The sequence below is a fragment of the Hypomesus nipponensis genome, chromosome 25 (assembly GCF_054491055.1).
Source record: "Hypomesus nipponensis isolate SF chromosome 25, ASM5449105v1, whole genome shotgun sequence".
Classification (NCBI taxonomy): domain Eukaryota; kingdom Metazoa; phylum Chordata; class Actinopteri; order Osmeriformes; family Osmeridae; genus Hypomesus; species Hypomesus nipponensis.
The window spans coordinates 7,190,001-7,217,543 of NC_140385.1; the positions used below are offsets into that span (position 1 = coordinate 7,190,001).

The window sequence follows — 27,543 nt, forward strand, 5'->3', positions numbered from 1 at the left end:
ATTCTGAAAAGACAGAGTGAGAAGCACACCGTGAGAGCCCCGTGGGAAACGTCCCCGCCGCCGCCGCCGCCGCCGACATCACGAGCCCGCGTGCAGAGGGCCCGCCCTCTCTGCCGGCCGCATGTGCACCAGACACGCATGTCAACGCTGGAACAGCTGTGAAAGTGTGTGTGTGTACGCGTGTATCTGTCTAAACGGACCCAGGCCGAAGATATTTGTGGAACATGTGAGAGGAAGAATAACGGAGAGAGACATGAGAGAAGATAGGAAGGTGGTCTGTCTAATAGCATGCACGCGTGAGCGGATTTGTGCAGTGTGTTTGTAATTAAGAAACGACAGCGAGTGACCGCCATCTTGAGCCCCCCCCCTCGTTAGACAATATGGCCACCAGTCAAACACAAGACAGCACTGTGACATCACTTCATGAGTCAGTGTCCTGGGCCCCCGAGAGTGATGAGGGGGTAACTTTACACCCCAAAGCCCCACCGCGCAGGCCTCCTCTACCCCCACCCGCACTTCAATCATCTCATTCCGTACATACGGCCAAAAGTGAGTCACACACACCCGCAAACACACACGCGCACACACATTCCCTCACGTTCTCTACTGAGAACTTCATTAATTCATTTTTGGGGTCACAACAGACAGCTGATACAACTGTGAAAGCATGAGGGCTGTAACTGTGTGTGTGTGTGTGTGTATGTGTGTGTGTTGTCACAGCTCCTGTCATAGTTTACATTATTTTCTTTGCATGCGTTACCTCTTGTGACCAACAGAGGACAGCATTATCGTAGTTAACACATGCCAAAAATAGGTATCCCAAGTTATGGGACAATATCATTTAATTGACTACTTTTCATTTGACACGACACATGATGCCACTTCCTTAAAAGGCTATTTACATAAAACGTGGAAACAACTTGCAGCCCACATATTAAAATGTCCTACGTCAGGAAATAAATATTGAAACAAAGTAAAATGACTACACTTGGTTGTGTGTTTTAGAACGGTGGATTGGCAGAGTATATTCAGCCAGTGGTGTCACAAAAAAAGCCTGTATGGTCGATCATGTCTGTCCTGGGCTCCACAGTGAGTCAGAGATCCATCTTGCGTGACCCATCTTGCTCACCGAGGTAAAGTGTTTCCGTCCACCCGGAAATCTCGGAAGTTTGTCTCGTACTGAGGGAGCTCTACGTTCTCCTTCAGCCACTGGACCGCGTCCTCAATGGTCCAGTTATGGACTGAGAGAGAGAGAGAGAGAGAGAGAGAGAGAGAGAGAGAGAGAGAGAGAGAGAGAGAGAGAGAGAGAAAGAGAGAGAGAGAGAGGGAGAGAGAGGGAGATATAAGGAGAGATAGAAAAGAGAATAGAAAAACATGAAACATTTATTTTTCCTCTGTGTGTTTCCTTCAACCTTATCGTCATCATCGATGAGTAACCCCTTTTGGCAAATTGTCTCTTTCCCTCCCCATCCCTTCTTCTCCCCCCTTCCCTCTCTCTAACCCTAACCCTTCCCACTCTCTAACACTAACCCTTCCCTCTCTAACTCTAACCCTTCCCTCTCTCTAACTCTAACCCTTCCCTCTCTTTAACCCTAACCCTACCCTCTCTCTAACCCTAACCCTTCCCTCTCTCTAACCCTAACCCTTCCCTCTCTCTAACCCTTCCCACTCTCTAACCCTAACCCTTCCTTCTCTCTAACCCTAACCTCTCTCTAACTCTAACCCTTCCCTCTCTCTAACCCTTCCCTCTCTCTAACCCTTCCCTCTCTCTAACCCTAACCCTTCCCTCTCTTTAACCCTAACCCTTCCCTCTCTTTAACCCTAACCCTTCCCTCTCTCTAACCCTACCCTCTCTCTAACTCTAACCCTTCCCTCTCTCTAACCCTACCCTCTCTCTAACTCTAACCCTTCCCTCTCTCTAACCCTACCCTCTAACTCTAACCCTACCCTCTCTCTAACTCTAACCCTACCCTCTCTCTAACTCTAACCCTACCCTCTCTCTAACTCTAACCCTTCCCCTCTCTCTAACCCTACCCTCTCTCTAACTCTAACCCTACCCTCTCTCTAACTCTAACCCTTCCCTCTCTCTAACCCTAACCCTTCCCTCTCTCTAACCCTGCTGTAACCCTACCTTCGGAGGTCTTCCATCCCCTCCACAGCTCCTCCACAGTGATGTGTTGGTCTTCTCTGTGCAGGTTGCTGTGTTTGTTGGTTTGCTGTTGCTTCATGTCTTCTATGATGAACTGCAGACAGACAGACAGACAGACAGACAGACAGACGGACGGGGAATTAAAGATTAGTTAAGCATTATAATCATCCAAGGGTAAAGGGGGGGAAGGGGTACAGGAATTAAAAAACTGTATTGTGAAAACGTGGGGAGGCCTTGTCCAGTTCTGGAGCTGAGGATCAGCAGCAGGGGTAGATGTGTTGGTGCGCTCAGTTCCTACTGTAGGTGCTCTGTTGCACGAGGAGTCTGAGCAGAGCAATGTGATTAAGCTCACAAACCCAGATCCAGAGCTTTCTCTCTTTTCTTCCTTTTTAGGGGTTTTGCAGAGAGAGAGTGTGAGAGAGAGAGAGAGAGAGAGAGAGAGAGAGAGAGAGAGAGAGAGAGAGAGAGAGAGAGAGAGAGAGAGAGAGAGAGAGAGAGAGAGAGAGAGATAATTGCTCGTGGAAGAGGAGGGCAGGAGGTCCATGCAGAGTGGCTGTACTGATGTGCTTGACTGTTATTCTGACCGAGGAGTGACAAGACTCGGAGAGACAACAACAGCAGACGCAGACACAAAAAGAACATAAACAATAGAACAGACTTTGGGATGTTCATCCATGTTTTCTAGTGATTCTCTAAATCGTGGATTAGAGTTTTTTTTGTTGATAACTCACATCAACAAGCCAACTATTCTTCATGTGAGCAAAAAGATAGTTTACGGTAGACATCCGTGCGGATTAGCGGATTTGTTTTTGATTTCCGTTAAGTGATATTAAGCCACAATAATACGCATGGCGTTTGACATTCAATTCGTAGTAAATGATTTGACGCGCTTCTACTGCATACGCGGATAAGTCATTTCACCACAATACATGACCAGACTGCACACTTGATATCACTCCCATCCCCTGTAACATCAACCCGTACGCTCATATCAACCTCAGTTAAGAGCAACATTAACACCACGGTGTTCGGTGCGCGCCAACAAAGACGTATGTCCTGGCGTGTCTCAGGGAGCACATTGAGATCAATATCGTGTGATTAACACATTAGCAAGCCAGCTATTCTTCATGCTAGCACAAAGATCCGGGTAAACATCAGTGCGGATTAACTGATTCGTTTGTTGGGGGGGGGGGGGGGGGGTTCGTTTTGTGATGCTAGTCATCGAGCAGCAATTATTCCTGTGCAGACACAACACTGTGTTTACATGTGAACACGCACTCGAGCCATTTGCCCTCGCGCGCACCTCGAGCGTGGCAAGCAGGAAGGTGTTTTCAACTACTAATGGCTGTAGGTGTCCCATTTAGGAAGTGACTCACCAATCGGGCCACCAGTTTACAAAAACGGCAACCCCCCCCCCCCACCCCCCCACACACACACACTTCCCCCTGGGCTCCCTGGGAGTGGACAGAGTGGAGCCACACTCTGCTCCCTGCCTCGAGGCCTGGGCGTCAGTGTGTGGACTCATGTGTGTCTGCGTGTGTATGTGCGTTTGCGTTCTAATGAGCGGCGGCGTGTGTGACCTCCCACACAGAAAAGCCTTGGCTTCAGGCTACGTTGTGCGCCGAACCAGCACACACGCAAATACACGCACACTCACACTTGAATATATGTCTCTTCGAAAACAGAACACCGGCACTTGCAAAAAAAAAAAAAAAATCAGCACCCTGTTTGATACCCTTCCTGAATGAGCCAATGTGCAACCGGCATTGCCAGGGAAACTGGCTGTGGCAGGTCATCAATCCCTTCTGGTTTGGAGGAACAGCAGGATGTGTGCTGGCACCAGCTGTATAAACCATAAACCATGCCTAATTTGCACAGTACATTTGAGAGAAAGAAAAAAGGAACACAAAATTGAAAAAACGATCAGGGATTAGCATTAACGGGTACAGAGTGTCTCTCTCAGAATCTGTTACCTGCAGAGCTGGAGAGAGAAGAGAGGGAGTGTTGACTTACGTTTTGCATTGGCCAGTAAAGCGGACCATAGCGGACGGATGTAAAAGAGAGAGATAAGTTAATTTGCTCAGACACTGTCACGATTACCGAGAAGGAAAAAGCAGACTTGCGGCTTCTGCGGTAAACGGTCAGTGGCCCTGATAACTCGAGGTCATTTGAAATTCTGAGAGCATGTTAAATCAAACCAATGCTTCTTACTGAGAAGACAAACATAAACCCTGTATGGCACCAGTGTACAATAGTCATGTGCAGTGGTCAACAAATACAAATAAAGTTGGCAATGATAATGTTTTCCTTCTGTACACTGGTGCCATACAATGTATGCCTTCTGTGAAGCCTACTGTGTGTTTGTGTGGTGTAAAAGCTTGTTAACTTGATGTAAACCGTATCTCCAAATACACATACGGACTGGAGAAAAGTATATACACACAGGATGGAACACAAGCAAACAGACGCGCATGCACACACACACACACAGGAAGGCAGATCAGATGCATTGGAGGAGCCTTCCCACAAGGCAGCGCTGCCCTTTCCGACGACCGACTACAAACCAGAGTCTCCCTGGTAGCTGCTGTCGTCCTCTCGGATCATGCTCTTTCTCTCGCTCGCTTTTTGCTCCCTCCCTCCCTCCCTCCCTCCCTCCCTCCCTCCCTGTCTCCGTCTCCCTCTCCCTCTCCCTCTCCCTCTCCCTCTCCCTCTCCCTCTCCCTCTCCCTCTCCCTCTCTCTCTCTCTCTCTCTCTCTCTCTCTCTCTCTAACTCATTCCGTCTCAAACTCCCTCGTGCTCTTCCTGTCTCTCTCACTTTCTTCCTCGCTGTCTTTGTCCTTTCAGTCACACTGTCTCTGTCCTTTCACAGTCACTGTCTGTCTCTGTCCATTCACTGTCTCTGTCTCTGTCCATTCACAGTCACTGTCTCTGTCTCTGTCTCTGTCCTTTCACAGTCACTGTCTCTGTCTCTGTCCTTTCACAGTCACTGTCTCTGTCTCTGTCCTTTCACAGTCACTGTCTCTGTCTCTGTCCTTTCACAGTCACTGTCTCTGTCTCTGTCCTTTCACAGTCACTGTCTCTGTCTCTGTCCTTTCACAGTCACTGTCTCTGTCCTTTAACAGTCACTGTCTCTGTCCTTTCACAGTCACTGTCTCTGCTTCCCGACTCTGCTCCGTGTTTCTGCCCTCCATCTCTCTCTTTCTCTCAGAGCACAATATTGTCAATTGTCTCTCGCACGATTTTCATAAACTTGTATAGGCTGCTATCAGAGTGTTTGAACGGCATATGTCGCTAGGTAAAGGACAGAATCCTGATTAGCGATACACAAATGCAGTATGTGCTCATCTGCAGGCCTGACTCCTCGTTCTGTTCATGTCAGGAGTAGGAGGATTTTAATATGTTAAGACCATTTCATAAAAGAATGGAGCAGATCATTAGGATATGAATGGGCTCTTTATGCAGAGGGCAAGGGTTTAGTCAAGTGAGCCATTGCCTGAGACCTATTAGTTATCTGTGATCAATGACTGTTCCAGGCGTCCACTGCTAATGAGTGTCATCGAAGTGACTTTGGCACCCTTGACAACGCACTTTGTCAGTCTGCCTTCTCGCAGGCCCTCACACACACACGTATGTACACACACTCGCACAATTCCTCACACGCAGAGAGATTCTCTTTCAGGCGCACTCACTTTCTCTCTGTCGAATACATGTCCACAACACACACACTCTCTGTCTCTCTCTCTGTCTCCGTCTCTGTCACTCTCTCCGTCTCTCACAAAAGCACGCACCCTCTCACATGCATGCACGCACTTTCTCTCATGCCTGTACAAACAGTCTCTCTCTCACAGGCACGCACACACACACACTTTGAAAAAATCTGCAGCGGTCTGAAAGAGGACACCGTCAAGACGCCCAGCTCTGATTCCAGCCCATGGAGGGGTGAAATGCCTGGCCCGTCGCTGAGCCGCGCCGCGCTCCTCTCCTCCATGCTTCATAACCCCCGGAGGCTTCAACGCAAGACGCTTCTAGAACATTCCGAGGTGTTCACTCACCTATAGATAGGGGCCTGTTAGCCTGTCCTTGTCAGGCATCTCTGTTCGGTAGAGGACAGGGTCGTGAGGAATAGTAGTAGACACTCACAGGGAACACACACACACACACATTCACCACACATCTGGGTTTTGTCAAGACGTCAGCTGTGGGTCCATAACAAGCTTAACGAACTCGACTCACACAAGGACACTCCCACTAACACTCACCACCTTCCCTGTTGGACACAGCTTCAGGTCTTGGGGGGGGGGGGGGCAATTTGATCCTGCGAAGGCAGATTGGAGAAAGCCTTAACTGAGGACTAGGACCCCCGCGTAGACTCGTCCCAAACTCACCCACAGTGTCTGGGTTAGGGTTAGAGTTAGGGTGGGAGGGATATGCAGAGAGAGGCAGTCGATATACGCTGTAGGAGGCATTAAGATGAATGCCTCATATAGCATTCGTTTTAGCATTAATCGCGTACTCATTCTGAGTAGGCAAATCCTCATTCATTAACGCACTTCCTTGTTTTTTTTGTTTTTTTTACCCAGAACATTTACATACTGTAGGTGTGCAATGGTCTCATAATGTCTCTCATGTTCTCACAAGGCAAGTGCATAAAGTGTTGTGAGTCCGGAGGGGGGGAGGTGAAATACTGTCGAAAGGGTGGGTTCATCTGTGTTTGTAAGACTGAATACGATCTAGCCACGGATCCTGTGTTGGTGGTCGGCACTGAGGCAGCAGATACACACTTAAAGGTTCTCACCAGTTGAGACGATCTCCTGACCCTTTGTGCATGTGTGCGCATAAGCATGCACACGTGTGTGTGTGTAGAATTGAAACAGAGGAGGGTCAAAGAGGTGGACCACAGTTCTGTATCGATTGAATCCTCCAATCTACAGGCTGCACACACGACTTTGAGTCGTTCTCTTTCTTGTGGTGAGACGTTGTTATTCCATTGTTACGTTTCCAAAAAGAGATACAAGTATGAGAAGATCAAATATAAATCAACGAATGATGTCAGGAAATAACAAAAAATTTGCAGGAATTTGGGATTCTGGAAACTGCTACCTAGCGGTACCTAGTATAATCAACAACTGCAACAGATCATTAATCAAGTGAGTCATTTTGGGGGGACAGTCAGTAGATGCATATCTTACTGATCAGTAACCTTTACCTCAACCTTGACCGGTCGTTTCACACTAATGAACCCTATAGCCATTCCCGTCTCGGTAAAAGGAGATTGAACCACGACCATGTCCTAAGCCACCCCTAGTAAGTGCTGGCCAGCTAGCTGGTGACATTGTCATCGTATATCTCCAACCCTCTAGATGTGACAACAAGGCCACCAGTCAACTTCATCCACCGTGACTGTCGAAGAATCTCTGAAATGCGCGTTATGGAAAACTGTGTATTGCTACCCTGCTCTAATATTACAAATATGGCCATGCGCTGGACAGCGTGTCAAGTTTTGGGAAAGGGGGATATGTGTGTGTCTGTGTGTGTAGATTCCAAAGTGGTGTTTGTGAAGGGGGGGCTACAGGTATCACTATCACATTGTGGTGGGGGGAGGGAGGGAGGCTTTTCAGGAAGGGGTGTGGGGGAAGGCAGGGGTGACCTTCCTCACTTGACCAGACAAGAGTGAGGTCATCTTCCAACAGGGTTCCAAGCCCCCCTTTTATCAACACCTTACCTCAACCCAAGTTAAACACCCCCCCATCCCCCCCCCCATCCCATGGTCTTCTTCCCCCCCCCCCCCTCTTCATTTCTGTCAACTTGAGTCATCTAGTAAGGGAGAAGGACTTCACATGCTCTCAACGAGCAGGAGTGAAGTTCTCCTCCACACACGGGACTTGGTCACTCTGTTCGAGTTCATCGTACCAATCCTCTGACCCGTCTTGCCCCTCATTCTCCCAGTCACAGTTTAAAGAGACCAGGATGACACTCGTCACATGACCAGGATAATCCCATCTCACTGGTCACAGTGGCGATCATGTGACAGGCGTGACGGCCTCCTCCAGCTGTCTGCCGCTCTTCTGATTTTCCTGTGTTTTTGCAGCAGCATGGCGGGCAGAGGTGAGGATGTCGTTATGCGTGATGGGGTTCACCTGGGTGTTTCCCCCTTTAAAAGCTGTGGTTTCTCATACTTCGGATCTCGCTCCAGGCGGCACTTTGGTTCAATTGTGGCTCTTGGATCTTGAGTTTTCTACCGCCCTGCAACGCTTTCACGACCCATTCATCCACCATTCGCTTGGTGCCGTGACTGACTGGGTGTCTGCAGACGACAAACTTCCTCAACCCGCCCTCTCGCGACCACAGCGGTACATAGCAGCCTTTGAAATCCTCGGCGGGCGACGAGGGGCCAAAAACAACTCGAGGTTTTTGGCTGGTGAAAGACTCTTCTCTCTGCCCTTATAAAGTCAGAGGGTAGAACTCCCGCCTTTGGTCGGACTGACGCGCACGCAGGCAGGCAGGCGGTCACGCATGCACGCACGTACCGCTGTCTCTTTCTCCCCCTCGCTCTTTCTCAGTCCCACACACACAGACACCCTCTCCGGTAGGCCTCTGGGATCTTAAAGTGGCCCATAAGCGTCCAAAACAACTGCCCCATGTGGCCCCCCTTCCTCCCCCTCCCCTCCCTCCTCCGGCGTACAGAGATGCCCCCCAGGACCAAGGGCGATGGTATAACCATTTCTCACACCCCCACCGACTGTAAGGGTTCGAAATGACTCCTGGTGCACACACACACACACACACACACACACACAGAGACAGCTCCCTCATGAACAAACACAGGCAGACTGAGGCACGCACGCACACACACACACAGAGACAGCTCCCTCATGAACAAACACAGGCAGACTGAGGTACGCACACACACACACACAAAATAGAATGTGTGTGAAAACTAAGACGGCGTTGATTGCCAGTGGGCACAAGGATCAGTGCAGGTCAGCCCCCCTCTAAGATGCTGTCAATCACTCTGGGATATGGAGCTCCATGTTTGCCCTTGTCTATCTCTCTCCCTCTCTCCCTCTCCCTCTCCCTCTCTCCCTCACTCTCCCTCTCCCTCCCTCTCCCTCCCTCTCCCTCCCTCTTTCAGCCTGTGTCTCTCTTTCTCTGTCTGTCCGTTTCTCACCCGGACTCTCTCTGGACTGCAGTAGACTGCAGCTCATTAAGTTGTTAATGGCCTCCAAATATTTTTACTTTGAGGTTTATAGGAGCGTATAAGCTTCTACGAACCATGAGGCCGTTAGCACCCCCTCACCTGCTACGTCCCTGCTCCCCTGCTCTCCTCCCCGACCAGCAGTGGACCAGGGAACACCACACAGCAGGAAGCAACACTAAACCCACTCAAACGTTCAGTACCCAGAACCTAGAAGTCTGGAAGCAGCTTTCGAGCCTTTTCGTGGATGATGCCGGTGGTGAGCTGACGCGTGTGTGAGGGTGCGACGTCAGCGAGCGGCCCTACCTCCACGCTCTCGTTGACCTCGATCCCCCCGTCGTTGTCGTCGTCCAGCTGCTTGTGGATCTGGTGCAGGGCCTCCAGGCTGAAGCGGTCGGCGTCGCCTATGCATGGCGGCCGCACCGTCAGACACGGGTCTGCCAGGGGGGAGGGGGTAGAAGGTTAAAGGTCAAAGGGGCAAACTCGGGTCAAGGTCGGCTGAAGCGCCATACAGACTTGAACATTGGCTTATGTCAACAGCTGCAGCATAGGGAGGACACTGTTCGCAGACGTTGACCTGCAAAGGGATTTCAAACCCTTCTGCGCAATCTTCAAAGCATATGCATGTATTCAGGCCAAATTGGTAGGATCTAATAGTGAGTACATTATACGACAACATTTCAAGAACACAGACTTCAATCACAGTTCAGAAAATCATCCGTTCCGATTCCTCAAACACAAATACACAGGCTGCCTGAGACTTGGGACTTGGATTGGGATTCAGGGGTTGATGAGGGTTAACGCATTCCCCCATGCCAAACCCTCCCATGCCCCCAAACCCCCCATCATCTCGCTGCAGGAATTCCATTTGCCTGTCTGGTATGTTGTTGTCATTCCCCTCACGCTTCCCACCAACCACACTGTGTCTGTTTGTATCCAGGAGAATCCCTCTCCCGGCAAATTAGCCCATCACTCCAGCGGGCTTCCCTTCGCCAGCAGCTCTGCGCTGGCTACGCTCCAGAACAGCGCGTGGGAGGAGGGAACCGCCACAGAAGTCGAGCGGACGCACACAGAGGAGCCGCAGGAGCACACGTCCCACGCGCACGCAACCCGACCTGTGCGCAGACCTTCACACACACACACAAACACACACACACACACGAGCCGGCAGGCGGCAAAGGACAGACGCGTAGGCGCGCTGTACAGAGACGCCGAGCCAGAGCAATGTCAGGTTATGACATGCACAGCTCTTGTGTACTGGGGCTGGTCGCTTGTCTTAATCCAGGCCCAAATCTCGAGATCTGCCCAGACAAAAGCCACCGACTCCCCAGGGGGTCTAGGGTAAGACCATGCTGTCTCGACAACACACCCATACAAGGTACAATATCCCACTGCAGGAGTTCAGTGGGCTTTGTACTGTCACAAAACCCACAAAGATACGCAGTTCCATGAGATTGTTCCGGACTTTTCCCCTCGAATATTCAACGAGTGATGAAAGAACTGCATTTGAAACCTTTGCATCGATCTAACCATTTTGGTCCGACCGTCGACGGAACCAAGATGTCAAACAATATCCAGTCCTGTCATTCTCACATAACACAGTCACATACTGGGTTGGGTTGTACTTAGTTACTGGTCCTGAAATAGACAGTGGGGTGTGGCTCATTTGCCCGCCGTGTTGGGTTTTTGATGTGGGATCTGTTTTCTGAAACAAGACTTGACACGTTAGCTAGAGTTTCCTCCCCCGGTCGTGTGAATGCTAACCGAGACCACTGATTGGACCACGGGCCCTGGCTAACTTCAAGGGCGGGAGACACTGGGGGAAAAAAAAGTCCTGCTTAATTGGGGAATGCTTGAATGGGACCTACAGAGCATTAGTGACAGGAGCGAATGATGGGGCTCTGCATCTGAGGTGGATTTGAAGCCGTTCGTCCCAGTGTCCACCCTGAACTGCACCTGATGCTTGTTACGCAATCTATTTGTTTAGCAGACATGTTTGCCAAAGAGATTTACATGATTCCTAATTTACATGCCCTATTTGGATGAGTGGTTGATTGCTTAAGCAGGTCCATGATACAAGGTGCTACATGCATTTCACATGGATCAGTATCTTAGCTACGTGGTCTCTTTGTGGTCCTAATATCAATTTTATTGTTCTTACCTTGTTACCACAAAGACAGCAAGCACAAGTTGGTTAGCCATATGTGAGTTCTCTCTCTTTTTGCCTTACCCTACTAATCACTTTCAAGCAACATTCATGAGGTGCATTCTATGACAACAACAAAAAAAACGAATATCAAAAGCATTGTGAGGAGGAATAGTTTTGGATTCTGACAGCTATCAGGAGAGCTTCCCGGTGAGACACAAACTATAAAGACGAAAAGCTCAATTCACACTCTTTTCTTCCCAGATGTCATCTTCTCTGCCTGTGCGGGACAGTTTTCAGTGAGTAGCAAACGCTACAATGGGGAACTTTGGAACAGGAAGTGACCCGCAGTGACACAGCCTTCCGGGGAACACGCGTTAAATAAAAACACTCGCCGGAGTAAGACCCAGAAGAGGATCAAAATAGAGTGATGTTTGATATTAATAGAACACTGGGCTGCCAGTTGTCAGGAAGTGGCTTATCTTGTAAAACCCAACAATGGCAAAGGGTCTCTCTTCCTCTCTCACACACACACACACACACACACACACACACACTTCAATTAAAACAGATAGTTGAGGCCAGCACTTCTCAAAAGACTTTTCAACTCAATCTTGGCATGTTTATTTCCTGTCACTACGGGACCACAAAGGGACGCCAAGGGACGTCAGCGCGGGACATCTCACCACACTTCCTAGGCCTCTCTCTTCTGAGCCTCTTGTCTCGCTCACGGTGACATGCGAGTTCAAGGAGTGATTCGTGTTTTATCACAGGATGAAAAAAACGAGGACGATATCAGTGCTGGTGGAAGAGCGGGGGGGGGAGATCTCCTGCCTTGGTGTGAACTCTTGATATGACGTATCGCTATGGCAATAAGTCATTTCAAGAGTCTGTGGCCTGGTCGTGAGTACCTGTGGGCCTGGATGCCAAAACACTTTTAGATCACATTGGCAAGCTTACTCTGGCAAACCTTTTTTAGGGTAACATTAGGGTATTGGACGACGGATGGCTGAATACTATTCCACTAAGCAGCTTTGATTGCACCCCTAACGACAGACTGACAATGCACTTTCTAACAATGGCCCTATGGTTTGGGAAACAGATCTACCACCATCATTAAAAAGTGAGGTTGCGCGTGCATGTAGCCTTACGCATGCATGACCACGTTATCAGGAAATCGGCCCAAGTCTTTTGTGACATAAAAGCATGTTAAATCCGGTTATTCGGTTTCAAAACAAGGTTGAAGACTGCTGTAACCGAGGGCTGGGAGAAAGCCTTGGAATAGCCAGAGAGAACTTGACTGGAAATCATGTGAGCAAGGAATATCTTTCCCATGAGACCCAATGGTGGGGGGGGGGGGGGGGGGGATTTGGTAAGTAACCAGTAACACATTACTTTCATACACACTTCAAAAGACACTCTGACAAGCATACACACATCAACAAAAAAGACCACACACATTAAAACATGGGTCCTGAACACAGCAGATGAACAGACACACACATGTCCCTCTGGTGAGAGTGAATGGATGTACTGTATGTGGGGAGATGACGTGTGGGGAGAGGCGGGACAGACAGACAGACAGACAGGGGGATAAGACAGACAGGGGGATCAGACAGACAGGGGGATCAGACAGACAGGAGGATCAGACAGACAGGGGGATCAGACAGACAGACAGACAGGAGGATCAGACAGACAGGAGGATCAGACAGACAGGGGGATCAGACAGACAGGAGGATCAGACAGACAGACAGACAGACAGGGGGATCAGACAGACAGGAGGATCAGACAGACAGACAGACAGGGGGATCAGACAGACAGGAGGATCAGACAGACAGACAGACAGACAGGGGGATCAGACAGACAGACAGACAGGAGGATCAGACAGACAGGGGGATCAGACAGACAGACAGACAGACAGGGGGATCAGACAGACAGGGGGATCAGACAGACAGGAGGATCAGACAGACAGGAGGATCAGACAGACAGACAGACAGGAGGATCAGACAGACAGACAGACAGACAGGGGGATCAGACAGACAGACAGACAGACAGGGGGATCAGACAGACAGGAGGATCAGACAGACAGGGCGATCAGACAGACAGGAGGATCAGACAGACAGGAAGATCAGACAGAAATACGAACAAACTCCACACACAGAAATAGACATAAACTCACAAAAAAGCAACGCGAGTCTGCGTCTTTTTTCGCTCCAGAATTTTCAACCTGGCACATCTAAAATGATCTCAGCAGATGTGAGTAAACACAGTACTGCGCAGGAGTCTTAGGCACCCGATATTGTTTCCCTTGGTCTCTGTCTTATCTATTCCGTGTTTTACTTTCTGTATTTGTGCAGCAGTGTAGAATCATTTATTGTTTTTATCATTTATTGTGCCGAAGACTTTTGCACAGTACTGTATGTGAGCTCATTTGACCTTTAACCATTCAGGATTCTATTTTTTTTATCCAGTAATAGCTTTTCCAACCACCCTTTAATATGAGCAAAACACAGTAATGGAACACTTAGGACTACCTCTGCATGACCTAATCACCTAATCCCTTCACCACAAGACTAAATCCCATTGAATAATCCTACAATCAAACAGGGACCTAAATCAAACTAAGGACTGAGTAAACCGGTCACGGTCATATTAATGCAACAAAAGCCTGTGTGAATAGCATTACGGATGTGACGTCAAGGACAGAGAAACTAGTTCCTCCCCATCAACTATGTGCATGTGGCAGGGTCATAACTCAAGCAGGCAGGCCACTAATAAAGGCAAGTAAATAGAGAGGCTCAAGAGTCTACTATTTCAGTTCATCAGCAGCTATTAAGACACAAATATCATTAGCCCTGCCGCCTGCTGGCTAGCGAGGACAGAGAGAAGAGCGAAAGAGAGAGAGAGAGGGAGAGAGAGAGAGAGAGAGAGAGAGAGAGAGAGAGAGAGAGAGAGAGAGAGAGAGAGAGAGAGAGAGAGAGAGAGAGAGAGAGAGAGAGAGAGAGAGAGAGAGAGAGAGAGAGAGAGAGAGAGAAAGGGGGGGGGAGGACTGACGAGGGTTGAGAGCGAGTGAACAGGATACTCAAATATATGTATGTATGTCCCTCTCTACTTGCACAAGCTCTTAAAATCAAGAGGTGTGTGTGTCACATACTGCAAATGACGCCCTTCCCTCCACTTAACCATATCATTCACTCACTTGAACACACTTGACTGTTGGGGCCTTGTCGCATGTGTAAATGAAACATTCAGATCGAGCATCGAAGAAAGGTTGCCTGAGATTATGATATTTCATGAATTACCGACTGATTATCTCATTCGAAAATTCAAAAGGGATGTACTTCTTCCAAACATCTCTGTGTTCGACAGCTAGTTCGTAGCGAGTGCCATTTCCCCTGGATGTTCTCGTTTTTCTGTTAATGGGTGTTTGAGTTACTGCTGCAGTGACACACAGACGGCCTTCACCCAGGATGGCCTTGGGACATGGCCGGGGCATGTGTCAGGCGTGTGGTGTTACATGTGAAACATCAATTGGCAGAGACAAAGGCAGCTGGGGATGTGGTGACACAGCATGAGTCCTCACACACACACACACACACACCTTTTGACGTGCACATCAATATCAGTCCCACTGAATGTCACAGATTCACATAAACATTCACACCCGTGCCAACAACACTGACATAACACGACACTGACACACCGCCTCTCTCTCATGCACGCGTACCCCACTCTCGTTTCCCAGACAGCGGTTGGCATTTCTTTTAAATACACACGGGCCCAAACGCAAGCTGCATTTTTCGCGTGCCGAGCACACAGTCTATGGGTCACGTTTCTCGTGTAAAACACAAACATCCGGCCATGCCTGGCTCAAAAACACACACAGATCAAAAACAGGGTTTCCGATCCTGAATTAGCCTCGTCATCTTCGGGACTTTCTGAACTTACGGGGTCTGACTGTTTTGACTGAGCGCATACACACCAGGCTCTACCACAAAAACATCTCTTTAGTAATACATGACATAATAGTTACTCAAACTTTGATATTCTCCCCATCAGCCCTTTATTTCCCCCTACATTTACATTCAGTCATTTAGCAGACGCTCTTATCCAGAGAGGACATTCTCCCCGAGGCAAGTACGGGTGAAGTGCCTTGTCCAATGACACAACGTCATTTTGCACGGCCGGGAATCGAACCAACAACCTTCTGATGAATTGTCCGACTCCCTAACCGCTCAGCCATCTGACCCCTAAAGCCCTGTAATCCATCAGCGGTACCATCTAGCTCTATAGGGGGCACCAGTATAATCCATTGCTTAGCCGACAGCCCAGAGTGGTGGGCAATTACAAGGGAGAGGACAGAAGAAGGAAAGGGGAAACGCATGTAGCCTCACCAGCTTCTAGAACAGAAGGAAGAAAAAGAAACTTCCAGAAAAGGAGACGGACCTCGCGCCCTGGACACCCTGGAATGCTTGGATCACCGCCTGAACGGGAGACAGATGTGATGTGTGCAGCCAGAGAGAAAAAGGTGGAGGGGGGAGGGTGGAATTAAAAGGTTGAGCGCTCGGTTAATTAGCTGCCTGGGCTTCCTCTAATGCTCCTCCGGTCAGCACGTCTCCAGTTGTTTTTGTGGCATGGAGAGCCGCAACTTTCTGAGCCCACATGCATGCCACCGTAAGCATAAGAGACAGACGGAGAGAAACCACATTGAGGAACCAGGATATCGTTACAAGTATCAGGAAAGGGATTGAGAGAGAGAAACCAGAAAAACTGGGTTTTAAGCCTTACACTATGCTGTATGAGCTGGGCTGGATCCCATAAGACAGCTGATGCACCGAGCTGAGAAATGGGTTTAGCTGCTTCCTTGTGTGCAGTCAGGCCTTGGGCAGGAAGAGCCTGTGAAGCAGCATGGAGGGTCATGGATCTCCCACGGAACCCATGAGAAAGATCAGAGCGTGATGGAAATGGCCTCGAGACCGTAATCCCCTTGATCCATTCCCCCGTTTCATGCAATGGTTTGATCCAGGACCCTTGGCAGGGGCCTGGAGGTGGCATCTGGTCACAACCGCTGCTCCATTTGGTGGTTCCATTCGTTAATGCTATAGAATCAATACCGTTACTTTTTTAGCGTACACACAGACGTGTGCTAAGAAATAAAAGAGGGGAAACATCTATAGAACTCTTACAAACGTCTGTGTGTCTGCTATCAACTGTCCCTCTAGCGAGAACCTCTCACTATTGTCGATGACTACTCAGGATGTGTTGGTGAGACAGCGGACGGCTGGGCTGGTTTATCTAACTCTCCTCACCTCAGCTGGTCTCCCGGTGAGCGTGTTCAGACATCCTGTTGGACAGGAAACAACCTCTCAGTTGATGTGACGCTTCCTCCTCCCAGCAGCCAGTGCTAGCATTCCATCATGCTCCATACAAAACGACGAGCATGTGTTGAAGTTACACGTTCAATTCAAGCAATTCATTGTAGAACGAAGTTGGTGGCAACACAATGCGACACAATGTGCGCCCTGGTTGGGTGCGCGTACCGCCTGGCTAAGGCCTGGGTTCTAACTGAATCTGAATATATGGGAAATGAAAGAGATCTTTGGCTTTAATGTTTATAACATCTAAGTATTCATTGATTCACACATCTGCCAAAATCATGGCAAATTTTATTCTAGATGAATTCATTACAAAGCATGTATATCAATTCGATTTTGTTTTACAGTCCTACAAATTACCCTTACCTACCTTAAAATACTTTTGCTACTTTGGCAAGGATAAGACTTGAGAACTCATGTAATATGATGAGGCATATCTCACTGGTCTGCTCACCCAAGGATGAACAGGTAACAGATGCCCCCTTATCTGTGTCAAATATTCCTGAAGACAACATGTCAACCTGTTGAGTGACATAAAACAGAGGCTTTTAGAGTTGACACCCTTCCAAAAGTAACAGGTGACGACTGGAGCACAGCCTGGGGGAGCGACTGTATGGCACTACACCCTGAGGGGAAACACAACTGCAAACGGGGTCCACATTCCTCTGAACCTTCTCCCTATTCGAAAGGGAAGAAGTCGAAAGCAAAAGAAAGGTCGTTCTTTTTGCAATGACTGGGTCCTTTGATTTGAAATACAAGCCAGCGTCGTTTGGGACCAGGATCAAGGGGTAGGCTAAGTGGCTCTTGAGAACGCACCTGTCAGGTCCGGACACACAACGCCAAAGCAACGCCAAAATGGATTACCACTGGGCTCATCACCGCCCACTTTACCCACAATGCCCCTGGGTCACCCCAGGTATGTGACCTTTTGATTTGACTTCCAAGAGATTTCTCCCATGCTTCCTCAATGACAATACAAAACTGTCTGGAAGGGAGATTCCAAGAATCATAGATGGTGCAGTCCTCGTGCCCTTGATGCAGTCAGTGATTATGATGTTGGTTAGTTGATTCTGAGTTAGCTTAATGATGCACATAGCAGGAAGAGTTTTGGCATCAGTAAACGCAATTCTCCAACATAATAAAATGGTCTTGCTATTGTCTTGCTATCGTCTTGCTATTGTCTTGCTATCGTCTTGCTGTTAGAGTTTCATCCATGAAGAGAATCCTTTGATAGAAGCTGCTTCAATATTATTCCAGCAGTGATCACTGCTCATCTGCCCTTATCTGGGCTGTAATAGCGATAAGAAAGTTTGCTTCAAAGTAACAGTACGCCCCCAAAAAACTCCCCTATTGAAATGTCGTCAAGTAAATCAATTCCTTATAGTCTATATAGGGATAAACCATTGTGAGTTGTTTGTGTAGCCTACACAGCAACAGTTGTAATAACATTACAAATTCTACTCACTTTTGCTCTTTTGATCCTGGGGGTGTCAAGTTCGGTGGACTGTTGTACTTTTTGATAGAGGCAATCTTTCATCGAGTCTGTTTGTCTGTAATCAGTTGTTTGTAGAAAGCTGTGCACTTCCTAGCCTAGGCCTATTTCATTTGTGCGATGCAAACCGCTCATCCAAGCAACACCCCTACTTTAAACATTTCAACTTTCAAACAGTATCACGTGTGAATGTTTGGATGACCTGTTTGCATTTGCAAGAAATAACTATACGTATCCATGGCTCCCTCGGTACATGGTCATATTTTTAGGTCTATTTCTTTTCCGCAAACAGCTTATCCAAACAAGGTCACTCATGGCACTACCCAGTTCTTGGATACTTCATACGGTGCCTAGTCCTTGGATAATTGAGTCTCAAAAACGTTGTACAAAAAGACAGACAGTGATTCATTACAGTTAGATTGGCAGAAAAGGCAAAGGGGTTTGAACATGCACAACACAAATTGGCCGAGACTGCCCCTCCAGTCTGCGTGTGAGTGCGTGTGCATTTGATGCTCAGCCTTACAGAGAGTGTGTAAGCATAGCAGCGCTACATGAGACAAGGGGGGGGGGGACTGGGCCGTGAGCATGCCGAAGAAATCCACACTGGTCGCTGTCCTTACCCCCGGCGTGTCCCTCCCTGGCTCTGTCCTCACACCGCTCTGGGCCACGTCACGTGCCCCCGTCAAAGGTTGGGAAAGTCCCTGAATTAAGAGAGGTGCTTCGCTTATGTTTTATCCCATCCACCTGTACTGCCCTTCTTGGGTGTTTGTGGAAATCGTGGCATACTCGACGTACGCAGATACATCTGCTTTTGCTCTAGCCCCAGTCAACATTTGACTGAATTTACATGGGGAGTTGCTGGAAGTTAGTGTCTTCAACGCTGGTTGACTCTATTTTGTACAATATCATCAACAGTTTCAGTGACATTGTGTTCATTTCTTGTTTTATGGCTGAATGTGGTACTTTGAAACACACTACTGTGACCTGGTATTTCCTGTGTCTTCACAGAAACCTACATATTGCTTACGGCCAAGTCATGTCTGCAATGAGTCCATGTCACACAATGACAGCTCCATTGGTATTAAGCATCGGTGAATATATCATTGGGCATTTCATTGTGATTCCCACTGCCAAAAGCCCAGTTATGTGCTGATCACGTTTCTGTGAAGAGTCTTCCTGAAATTGTCCTGAAATTCTCTCCTTACAATAGTAAAGACACAATGAAACACACCTGGTATAGCTCTGATGTGTGTACAATCACGGAAATAAGCGTTTGACAAGGCTACATCGGTTTACCAATTGACTCTAAATGCATTGCCTAGGGAACATGAACGTTTGTAGCGAAGCATGTGTGGAGCGTGTGTGTGTGTGTGTGTGTGTGTGCGTGTCCTTCAGAAGCAGTCGTCGGGCACAAAGGCAGGCACAGTCGGGGGCCGTGCTGCCGCCAGCTCTGGGATCAACACCTTGCAGCGTGGTACAGGGGGGACAACAAAGCCCACAAAGCCGGCTGATAGGCCAGTTCCGCTGGGCAGCTGCTGATAGGCCACTTGCAGCAGGAAGTAGGGTACAGCTGGCCACAGTGACCTACATCTCCCAAGGGGCGCCTCTCTCTGCGTAAACAGAGGAGCTACCGAGGATAAGCTGGTCGGTTTGTTGTAATGATTAAGACGTGGCGGAGGGTGGAGAAGGAGGGCTTGGTTAACACACAAGGTACCAAAGAATGTCGTTACAGTTCATTCTCAGGATAAATATGCCTGAACCCATGTTAGAAGCCTATAAACATCTTTATTATGCCCGGGCCGGGACGCGTCAGGACAAGCTAATTAAGGGGCAAGCAAACATAATAAAGATTCAGAGAACAGATGGAGGTTAAGCGCTTATGATTCATAGCTATCTAGTTCCAGTGTCACTGGCATAACCACGATGCCATATTGAGGTGGCCATAATTGGTGGTCTGATTGAGACAAAAGAGGCCATGCACCGCAGGCTACAGTTACCAGTCTGAGACAAGCGGCACTTTCAGATCAGGCACCGAGCGAGGTGGTTTGTTTAACATGCAGTTGTTGTTGACTATCAAACCTAATAGTCTATATTTCAAACGCCTGGGTTAAGAAAAACATGCCCATGTACATGGTAGTAACATGGAGAGATGAGCATATGTAATCTGCCTTGGTCACAGTGTTGAGTGATTAAAGACAGCAGCCCCCCACAAAAGTAAGCCATTAAAGTCCCATCAACTCTGCTGCGGGGTCAGGTCCTTCCTGTTGCCGTGACGGCGTATCCCAACTATGAGAAACACTCGGAACCCGTGACCGTGTCACCGTTGAGTCAATCGCAAACCTGGATTCCGCCGACGCGGTTCCGACGTGGCGGAAAAAAAACGGAACAACTCTGGCGTCTCTTTAATCGGAAAACATTACAGGAGCTTTATAAATACACTGCCGGTGTGTGTGTGTGTGTGTGCGTGTGCGTGGGTGAGTGTTCCAGTGCAGTCCCCCACCGGCCCTATTAGGAAGGATCACATCCCCAAATCCCTGTGGTTGAGATCGGATGCAGCTGTCTGAAGGATGGTAGACAGGCTGATCAAGCGAGCGACGGGCCAGCCTAGGCCAGCATCACACCAAGCTTACTTCAGAGGTGAAACACTGACTGAGTGACTCTGGAGCCATGGGGATAGTGTGTTTGCGATACACTGAAAGCACACCATCTGGTCATAGATATTAGAGAAAATGGGTTTTGTACAGAAAAGTGTCAACCCTTGATTTGCGAATTGTTTTTCCAGACTCAATGGTTTTGTTCGTTTTAAGCACCAGTCAGACGCTGGGAGACAAGACTAGCGGGATGTGGTGGAGAGTTGGGGGTGGACTGTGGATTGCTTTTCCAAGGTCTATTGTCTTGTCCCCGACAAGAGCTTTGGTTCCATTTGATGAATTTCACACCACTAGGAATCCACTTCCGTAGGTCTGAATAACTTGTTGGAAGCCTGTCCGGTGATTGGAACAATTCAGGACGGGGTGTTCCTTTCTAGGAGAGAGGGAAAACCGGAGGGTTGTTTGTTTGAAGCTGGGAGCTAAATACACAGAGCTGTGAATTTGAAAAGCACATCGCATTTAGTCCTCCCTCTTTGTCACTCGCAACCCTGGACTGAACTCTTAACTCACCCTTAAACCCAAGGGCTGTAGCCGGGGCCTGGTTTTTGTCAAGTGGGCCACATTCGGTCTAAAGAAGGAAAAAAGGAACCCAAGATATTTACAAAGGAGCAAAGTGTCCCAAAATGCAAAACTTGTCATGAAATGCAAATGTCATCCTCCCTCTCATCCCATCAGCACTTCAGAGCAGAGTCAACAAGCACTTGGAACAAAGGCAAATGTTTACTTTGCTTTTCAAACAGATCATCGTATTAATGCAGGGTCTCTGTACAGAGAGATGGCCGTATCAATGCAGATCTGGGCTTGGTATACTTAGCTACAAAACACAGAACAGGGTGAGTGGCCTTTCTCTAAACCCACAGATAACAAGCTTTTAGTGGACTTCAGTAACCATATTGAGGAATGCATGGTGTCAACACAAACCTTTTAAAACCATGCTTATTTATTTATTTATTTATTATTATTCGTGTTTAACTAATTACATGAATATGAAACATTCATTTCCTGGGGCACAATGTGCTAGTTGAATGATCAGTGGTGTTACGTAACTAAGACTTATGTGGAACATCAGGGTTAACTTTCTTCCTGAGAACGATCATCTAGCGGGCGCGAAGCATCACTTGATAACGGCCATGTTCCTGTTGTCCAGACGGTAGCTTTTGTTTGTTTCAACGCTGAACAAACTAAATACACAGCACTGTGGGAACGACCATACACACAGTGTCCCTCAAGCAAGTCCACTCACCAACCACAGGGCGATTCACTATACAAAACCTGGTCTATTTTAAAAAGGAAAACATTGACGCAAGTTGTTGCGATACCTGTAGCAGTGGCCCACCATTTGTCGATGAGACTTACGTGGCTGCAGGGTTGTCTATTTTCACAGACACAAAAATGGCCCAGGCTCCTATACTGTTTGTAGATAGCACAACTGTTTCAATAGCTTCCACCCTCACTTGCCTTCACCCAGGTTTGACGTTGGGTTCTATCACTTTTAAATACACCCAATAACAATGCTGCGGCCATCTACGTCATTATGAAGAAAGTGGGTCAGGTTAGGATAACCATTTCAATAGAGACATCTCACTTGGAGTGACAAGTACCAAAACCCTCCCACACAATACAGTCAACACGGAGCGCTCTGTTCCCGTGGCCACAATCTCAAATCTAACTGTGCTCAGAAGCATGGAACCTCCCATCAGCAGATAGTTCTGACCGCACCATAACCACAGCCGTTTGGAGGATTCTCACAATCGTCTCGCAGTGTGCCAGAACATAGCACATTGCATTCTCCTTGTTCCAGTCACGACAAGGCTACATTTATGAGGACATGGGCCTTACTCCCACGACCCCTTCAAACAACACTTCAGTACATCCCCCTTCTTTCTTCCCCCTCTTCTCCCTTTCCGTTCCAACGTCTTCCCTCCCTCCTTCTCTTCCAGGCCTGTTCCTTTGAACAGCGACGTCAGAGTGGGGTCCCTTGGCCAGAGGGTTTTCTAAACAACACAGGCACCAAATGGTCAACCCTGCTTCCTACTCGCCCGAGCGACCAAACACCCAACCCCCGCTGCCCAGCGTGAGACGGGTTGAACCTGTGACCTTCCCCTAACGACCGCAGTCTGTGATACCCATCTGCAGACAGGAAATTCCTTCATTATTGAGTTGCCGGCCAGAAGCCTCAAGATGCCAAGGACCAGCTTTTACGTACTGGCCCACACACACACACACACACACACACACACACATGGCCGTAGACACAGACACTCAAACATACACAGATCACACCATCAGGAATGCCTGCGAGTATACAAACATGAACACTGCTGAAGAATATCCTTTTTTAATCCCAAAAATATGACCCTTTTTAACATCCTCTAATACCATCTTCAATACCCCTTCATTCCGATAACACTACATTGACACAAATGTATGTCCATATACTAGGTGCAATTGAGCAGCTGCCCCCCCCCCTCCCTCTCACACACAGTCAAACTCTTCACATAGACAGGAGCCCAGTGTGAAAGGCAGATGACATTTCCACATGGCCAGATGGGAACATGGCTTCTTCCGTCAAGTCCATTGACAGTGCAGTAACCCCTTTGAGCTAAAAGGTCTTTAAGCATACAAAATGACCCTGACATAGAACATTAATTCCCTGAGATCATCACAACGAGTAGTCAAAGGAAAGGGGCGAGCATGCTTGCATTGGCAATCAATTTAGATCCCACTTTATTTTAAGAGGCAAGTTTGTGGTTGTAAACAGCCAGCCATTAATGTATAACAACTGTCTAAATCAAGAATTTATTGCCTTCTAAAAAAGCTTAGCCAGATGTATAGGATGGATGGGATGAGGTACAGAACAGAATGTCTGTGTTCAATAGACAAGGTGGCTTAATGTCTTCCCCAACTACAATGCAACCCCAATTAATGTTTACACTCTGATCAGAAAATGACCAATATACTTCAGGAAGCTTTTAGCAAGTCCAGAAGTATGTCAGTCGGCCCTCCATTGTCACTCAAATGTAGGGTAGTACATTGAGCTTTCACATACTATACACTCTCTATGCAAATGGCAGCAGGGACTTATTGAAAATACGTATTTTCATAAACACTTTAATCAATCTGTAAAACCATTCATTTTGTTCTTACATTAAAAAGATGTGTTACCGCTAGTTGTGTTTTAAATGGTATTTCATAAACAGAGGTTCCCCATATACAGGTGCACACACATCTGGCTATTGACACCCTGTGGGATATCAATGCATAGGTGACATTGAGTCCACCTATGGCCTACAGTTTGTAGGTTAAGACCATCAATGGATTAAGAGTCCTTGGTCTTAAAGGGAATACCAGGGTTAGGCATGTCCCCCAAGTTTGTGTTTTTAAGTTCATGTGATTCATTGGATGGTTGGGTTGTGGTTGGCCTTGGCTGAGCCTGTGAACATACCGGTTTGTGAACCTCAATTTCCACTAATTGCGTTCAAAAAGGCCAGAAAAAAAGTGGCGCAATGACAGCATAACCTGTAATCATTAGGTCAGGGGGCAAAAAAGTTTGATCGTTACAGACGAGCACATTAACAGTAAAGGATGCTCCCACCGTTTCGGACATTCCAATGGGAGGCATTCTGAATTCCAGTCATGCCGGCATTTCTTAGCAATGTATAAAAAAAGGTGACTGACGAAGCAAGCACGACTCCTGCCTCCTATCAGTTTCCAGAAAGCACTACGTAGGGCATTCCTCTGAATATTCTCTGAAAAAAAGTTACCCTGTAGGTAAACATGCGTAAATAATAGGCAACAGTGTGTCCAACGTGGGAAACCTTACCTGTAGTCGCCACAATTGCGGCATTGGACGTCTGGCTCGACAGATCATTCGAGTAACCGCTTTCCAATCCAAGTACCGCAGAGATGACGAGTCCACGTAGCAATAGTAGCATTGCATGAGTCAAGAAAGTCATCGTGAAGAAACCTAATTATTATATCTCGTGTGATTGGATGAGGTTCTGATATGCTTCCCAAGAAGAAAAACTGTTCGGGTTTCTTCTATGTGCAAAACAATGTACGCTGTTGGCAAAATGGCATTTTGGGAAGAAAATCACGAATGTGTCGAGTCACAAGTAGGCTACAGAACGTCAGATACAACAGTTAGCTATATCAAATGACTTCAACCGCAGTAAGATTGACTGTTGTAAAAAAAAAAAAAAAAGAAACTCAGTTAAAGAGTATTTTCTAAATAAACGTTTGATGCTATTATTTGTTTACAATATAGGCATTTAATACTATAAATATGCTAATGAAAGTCAACACATCTGAACAATGCTTTAAATTAGAATTTAAGACTAAATAGGCTATATCGCCTAAAGATGTAATCAGTAGGCTATAGGCTATGGGTGACCGTGAAGTAGCTTAGGCTGTCAAGCGATTTCCCTCAAGCGCTTGATATCAGATTTTACAGAAGATGAATAAAACGGTAGCTTATGATTGAACTTTCAAGAAAAAAAGTGGAAAACATTATTTTCTCTCTCGAAGCAAACCCACAGCCCCAAAGGCCAGCTTGTTGTCAAAAATAAAAAATGTACCCCCTGCGACTCAAGTGCAATATCCGATCCTTGAATGAGTTAAGACAAAATACTGTACTTTACTTCACGTCACTGTACTTCCACGTACAGCATGCAGATATCGGTGTTTCCTTCGGCATATTGAACAGGCAGTCACAGAGGTCCGCCTCTTCAAATGTAAGTAGAAAATCCAATATGCATAAAAAAGAATTAGCAGCTTCTCTCGTCCTTCCAATCCCTCCGACGGGCACTTTATCCAAACGACAGCCGCCCACGACGTTCACCCACTTTTTCTAATGAAGTTGATATCAGGGTTCCATGTCTTCACTAGATAATGTAGTCTACATGTGTCTGTAGCTACTGTCGTATCAACTGCTGGCCGGCTTATGCAGAAGTAGATCCTTGGGGCGGAAGTAAGTATGCAAATAATTTGACATCAGGGACTCTATGTATGCCGTCCCTACGCGCAAGGCATTTGCGCGGGGATGTTGTAACAATGATTCGTCTGATTCACCGGGGATGTCTCCGTGGTCACTTTGTATCGCATCCAAAGAATTCCACGCCTCATACACAGGCAACCGTTCGTTCTTTTACTCGTGCATTTACCCGGCGAGGACCTGGTCTGTCTGGAGGGTAAACTGCATCCAAAGCAGAGGAATTCTCTTCAGAAACTTCGGGGGGGGGTTCTCTCATTATAATGCCTCCATGGTGTTTCCTCGTCACGGTGACGCGTATGCCTCTCGGTCTATTGTTTCACGCTTCCTATTGCATTTGGTCCCCGTCGCGCGACAACCGTGGCTCCGTCCAAGTTTTCCTCCTTGCTGAGCCCTTCTATTGGTCAGATTGTCCCAACATGGCAATGTGTGATTGGTTGCCTAGCAAATTCTTTTGTCAAATTTTGAGTATTAAGAAGCGGGAAAGGAGCCTCCTAAATCATGGTCGCCGTAGTCATAAGGTAAAGCTTCAATGTGCATACGCTTTTTTTCAAGGCCGTATGTAAATGCTAAAATATGTGTTTTATTCATGGTTTATTTACGTATCGCGGTCTGGTTACAGGCCTACATCATTAATCCACATAGCCTACTGTAGGCCTACAAATCCCAGTTTTCTGTAGACTAAGATCGTAACGAACTAACCCTATAACCCTAACAATCTAGGACGACTTCGCATACATTGTTCCTTGTTTTCAATTTAATATTCACCCACCATTTCAGACTGCGTTATTACTATAAATTGGACCGCGCTAGCAAATATATTTATACACAAGAGTGCCTGTGAGCGAGAGGGGGACACCCGATAGTCCCATCTACAAGATATCTTTCAGCAGCAAGCAGCACCAGTGTGATGACTGATGGTATCAAGTCGCTGCAGCACCGCACCCTGTTACCCACTAGGGGCGCTTTCGGGAGGAAGTGTCAGGGGGGGGGGGGGATTTGTCCAGTTCGAGGCTGAAGGAGGCACCAGGTTGATAACACAGAAAGCGCCGGTGGGGTGATAAGCATGGCGGGCCGTGGGAGTCGGGATAAACAGGTGGCAGATGTAACGCCTCAGGCATGGCAGTGCTGCATGAAGAGTGGGAGGGAAATAGGAGGGGTTGGGAGGGAGGGAAGGGGAGAGAGAGAGAATGAAAAGAGGCAAGCAGCATAATTTGATATGAGCACGCAGAAGGGACAGGAAGGAAGGCAGCCAAAGAAAAATCATAGCAGACTAGGCTGGGGAGGATGCCTTGTGGGAAGTGTCTTGATACAGCCTGAGCCCGTCAATTACCGACTGTCCCTGCTGAAGCTCAGGGCTGTAGCTAACTGTCCAAGTGCTGTACACCCTGTCCAAATATTTACTCAATCACATAGTAAGACTGGTTATGCTGGGCCACAGTATGGAGCAAGCATGACCAAATTGCAACTGTGGAAATGAAATATGAGAGTGCCAAATCAAGATCTGTCTATATGTTGTGTACTAACAGGAACACAAATATGATT

General features: G+C 47.6%; 1 protein-coding gene across 1 annotated transcript in view; it reads right to left on the bottom strand.

Moving 5' to 3' along the window:
* Positions 1-25,954, bottom strand: part of stim2b (stromal interaction molecule 2b) — a 31,972-nt gene extending 6,018 nt beyond the window's left edge. The window contains exons 1-5 of the mRNA XM_084691277.1: positions 24,832-25,954; positions 9,651-9,781; positions 2,132-2,243; positions 1,130-1,241; positions 1-3 (exon numbers count right to left, since the gene is read on the bottom strand). The exon at positions 1-3 is cut by the window's left edge and continues 113 nt beyond it. Coding sequence (XP_084547403.1) covers positions 1-3; positions 1,130-1,241; positions 2,132-2,243; positions 9,651-9,781; positions 24,832-24,964 — 491 coding nt within the window. The 5' untranslated portion in view covers positions 24,965-25,954. The remainder of the gene's footprint in view (positions 4-1,129; positions 1,242-2,131; positions 2,244-9,650; positions 9,782-24,831) is intronic.
* Positions 25,955-27,543: the final 1,589 nt, after the last annotated feature.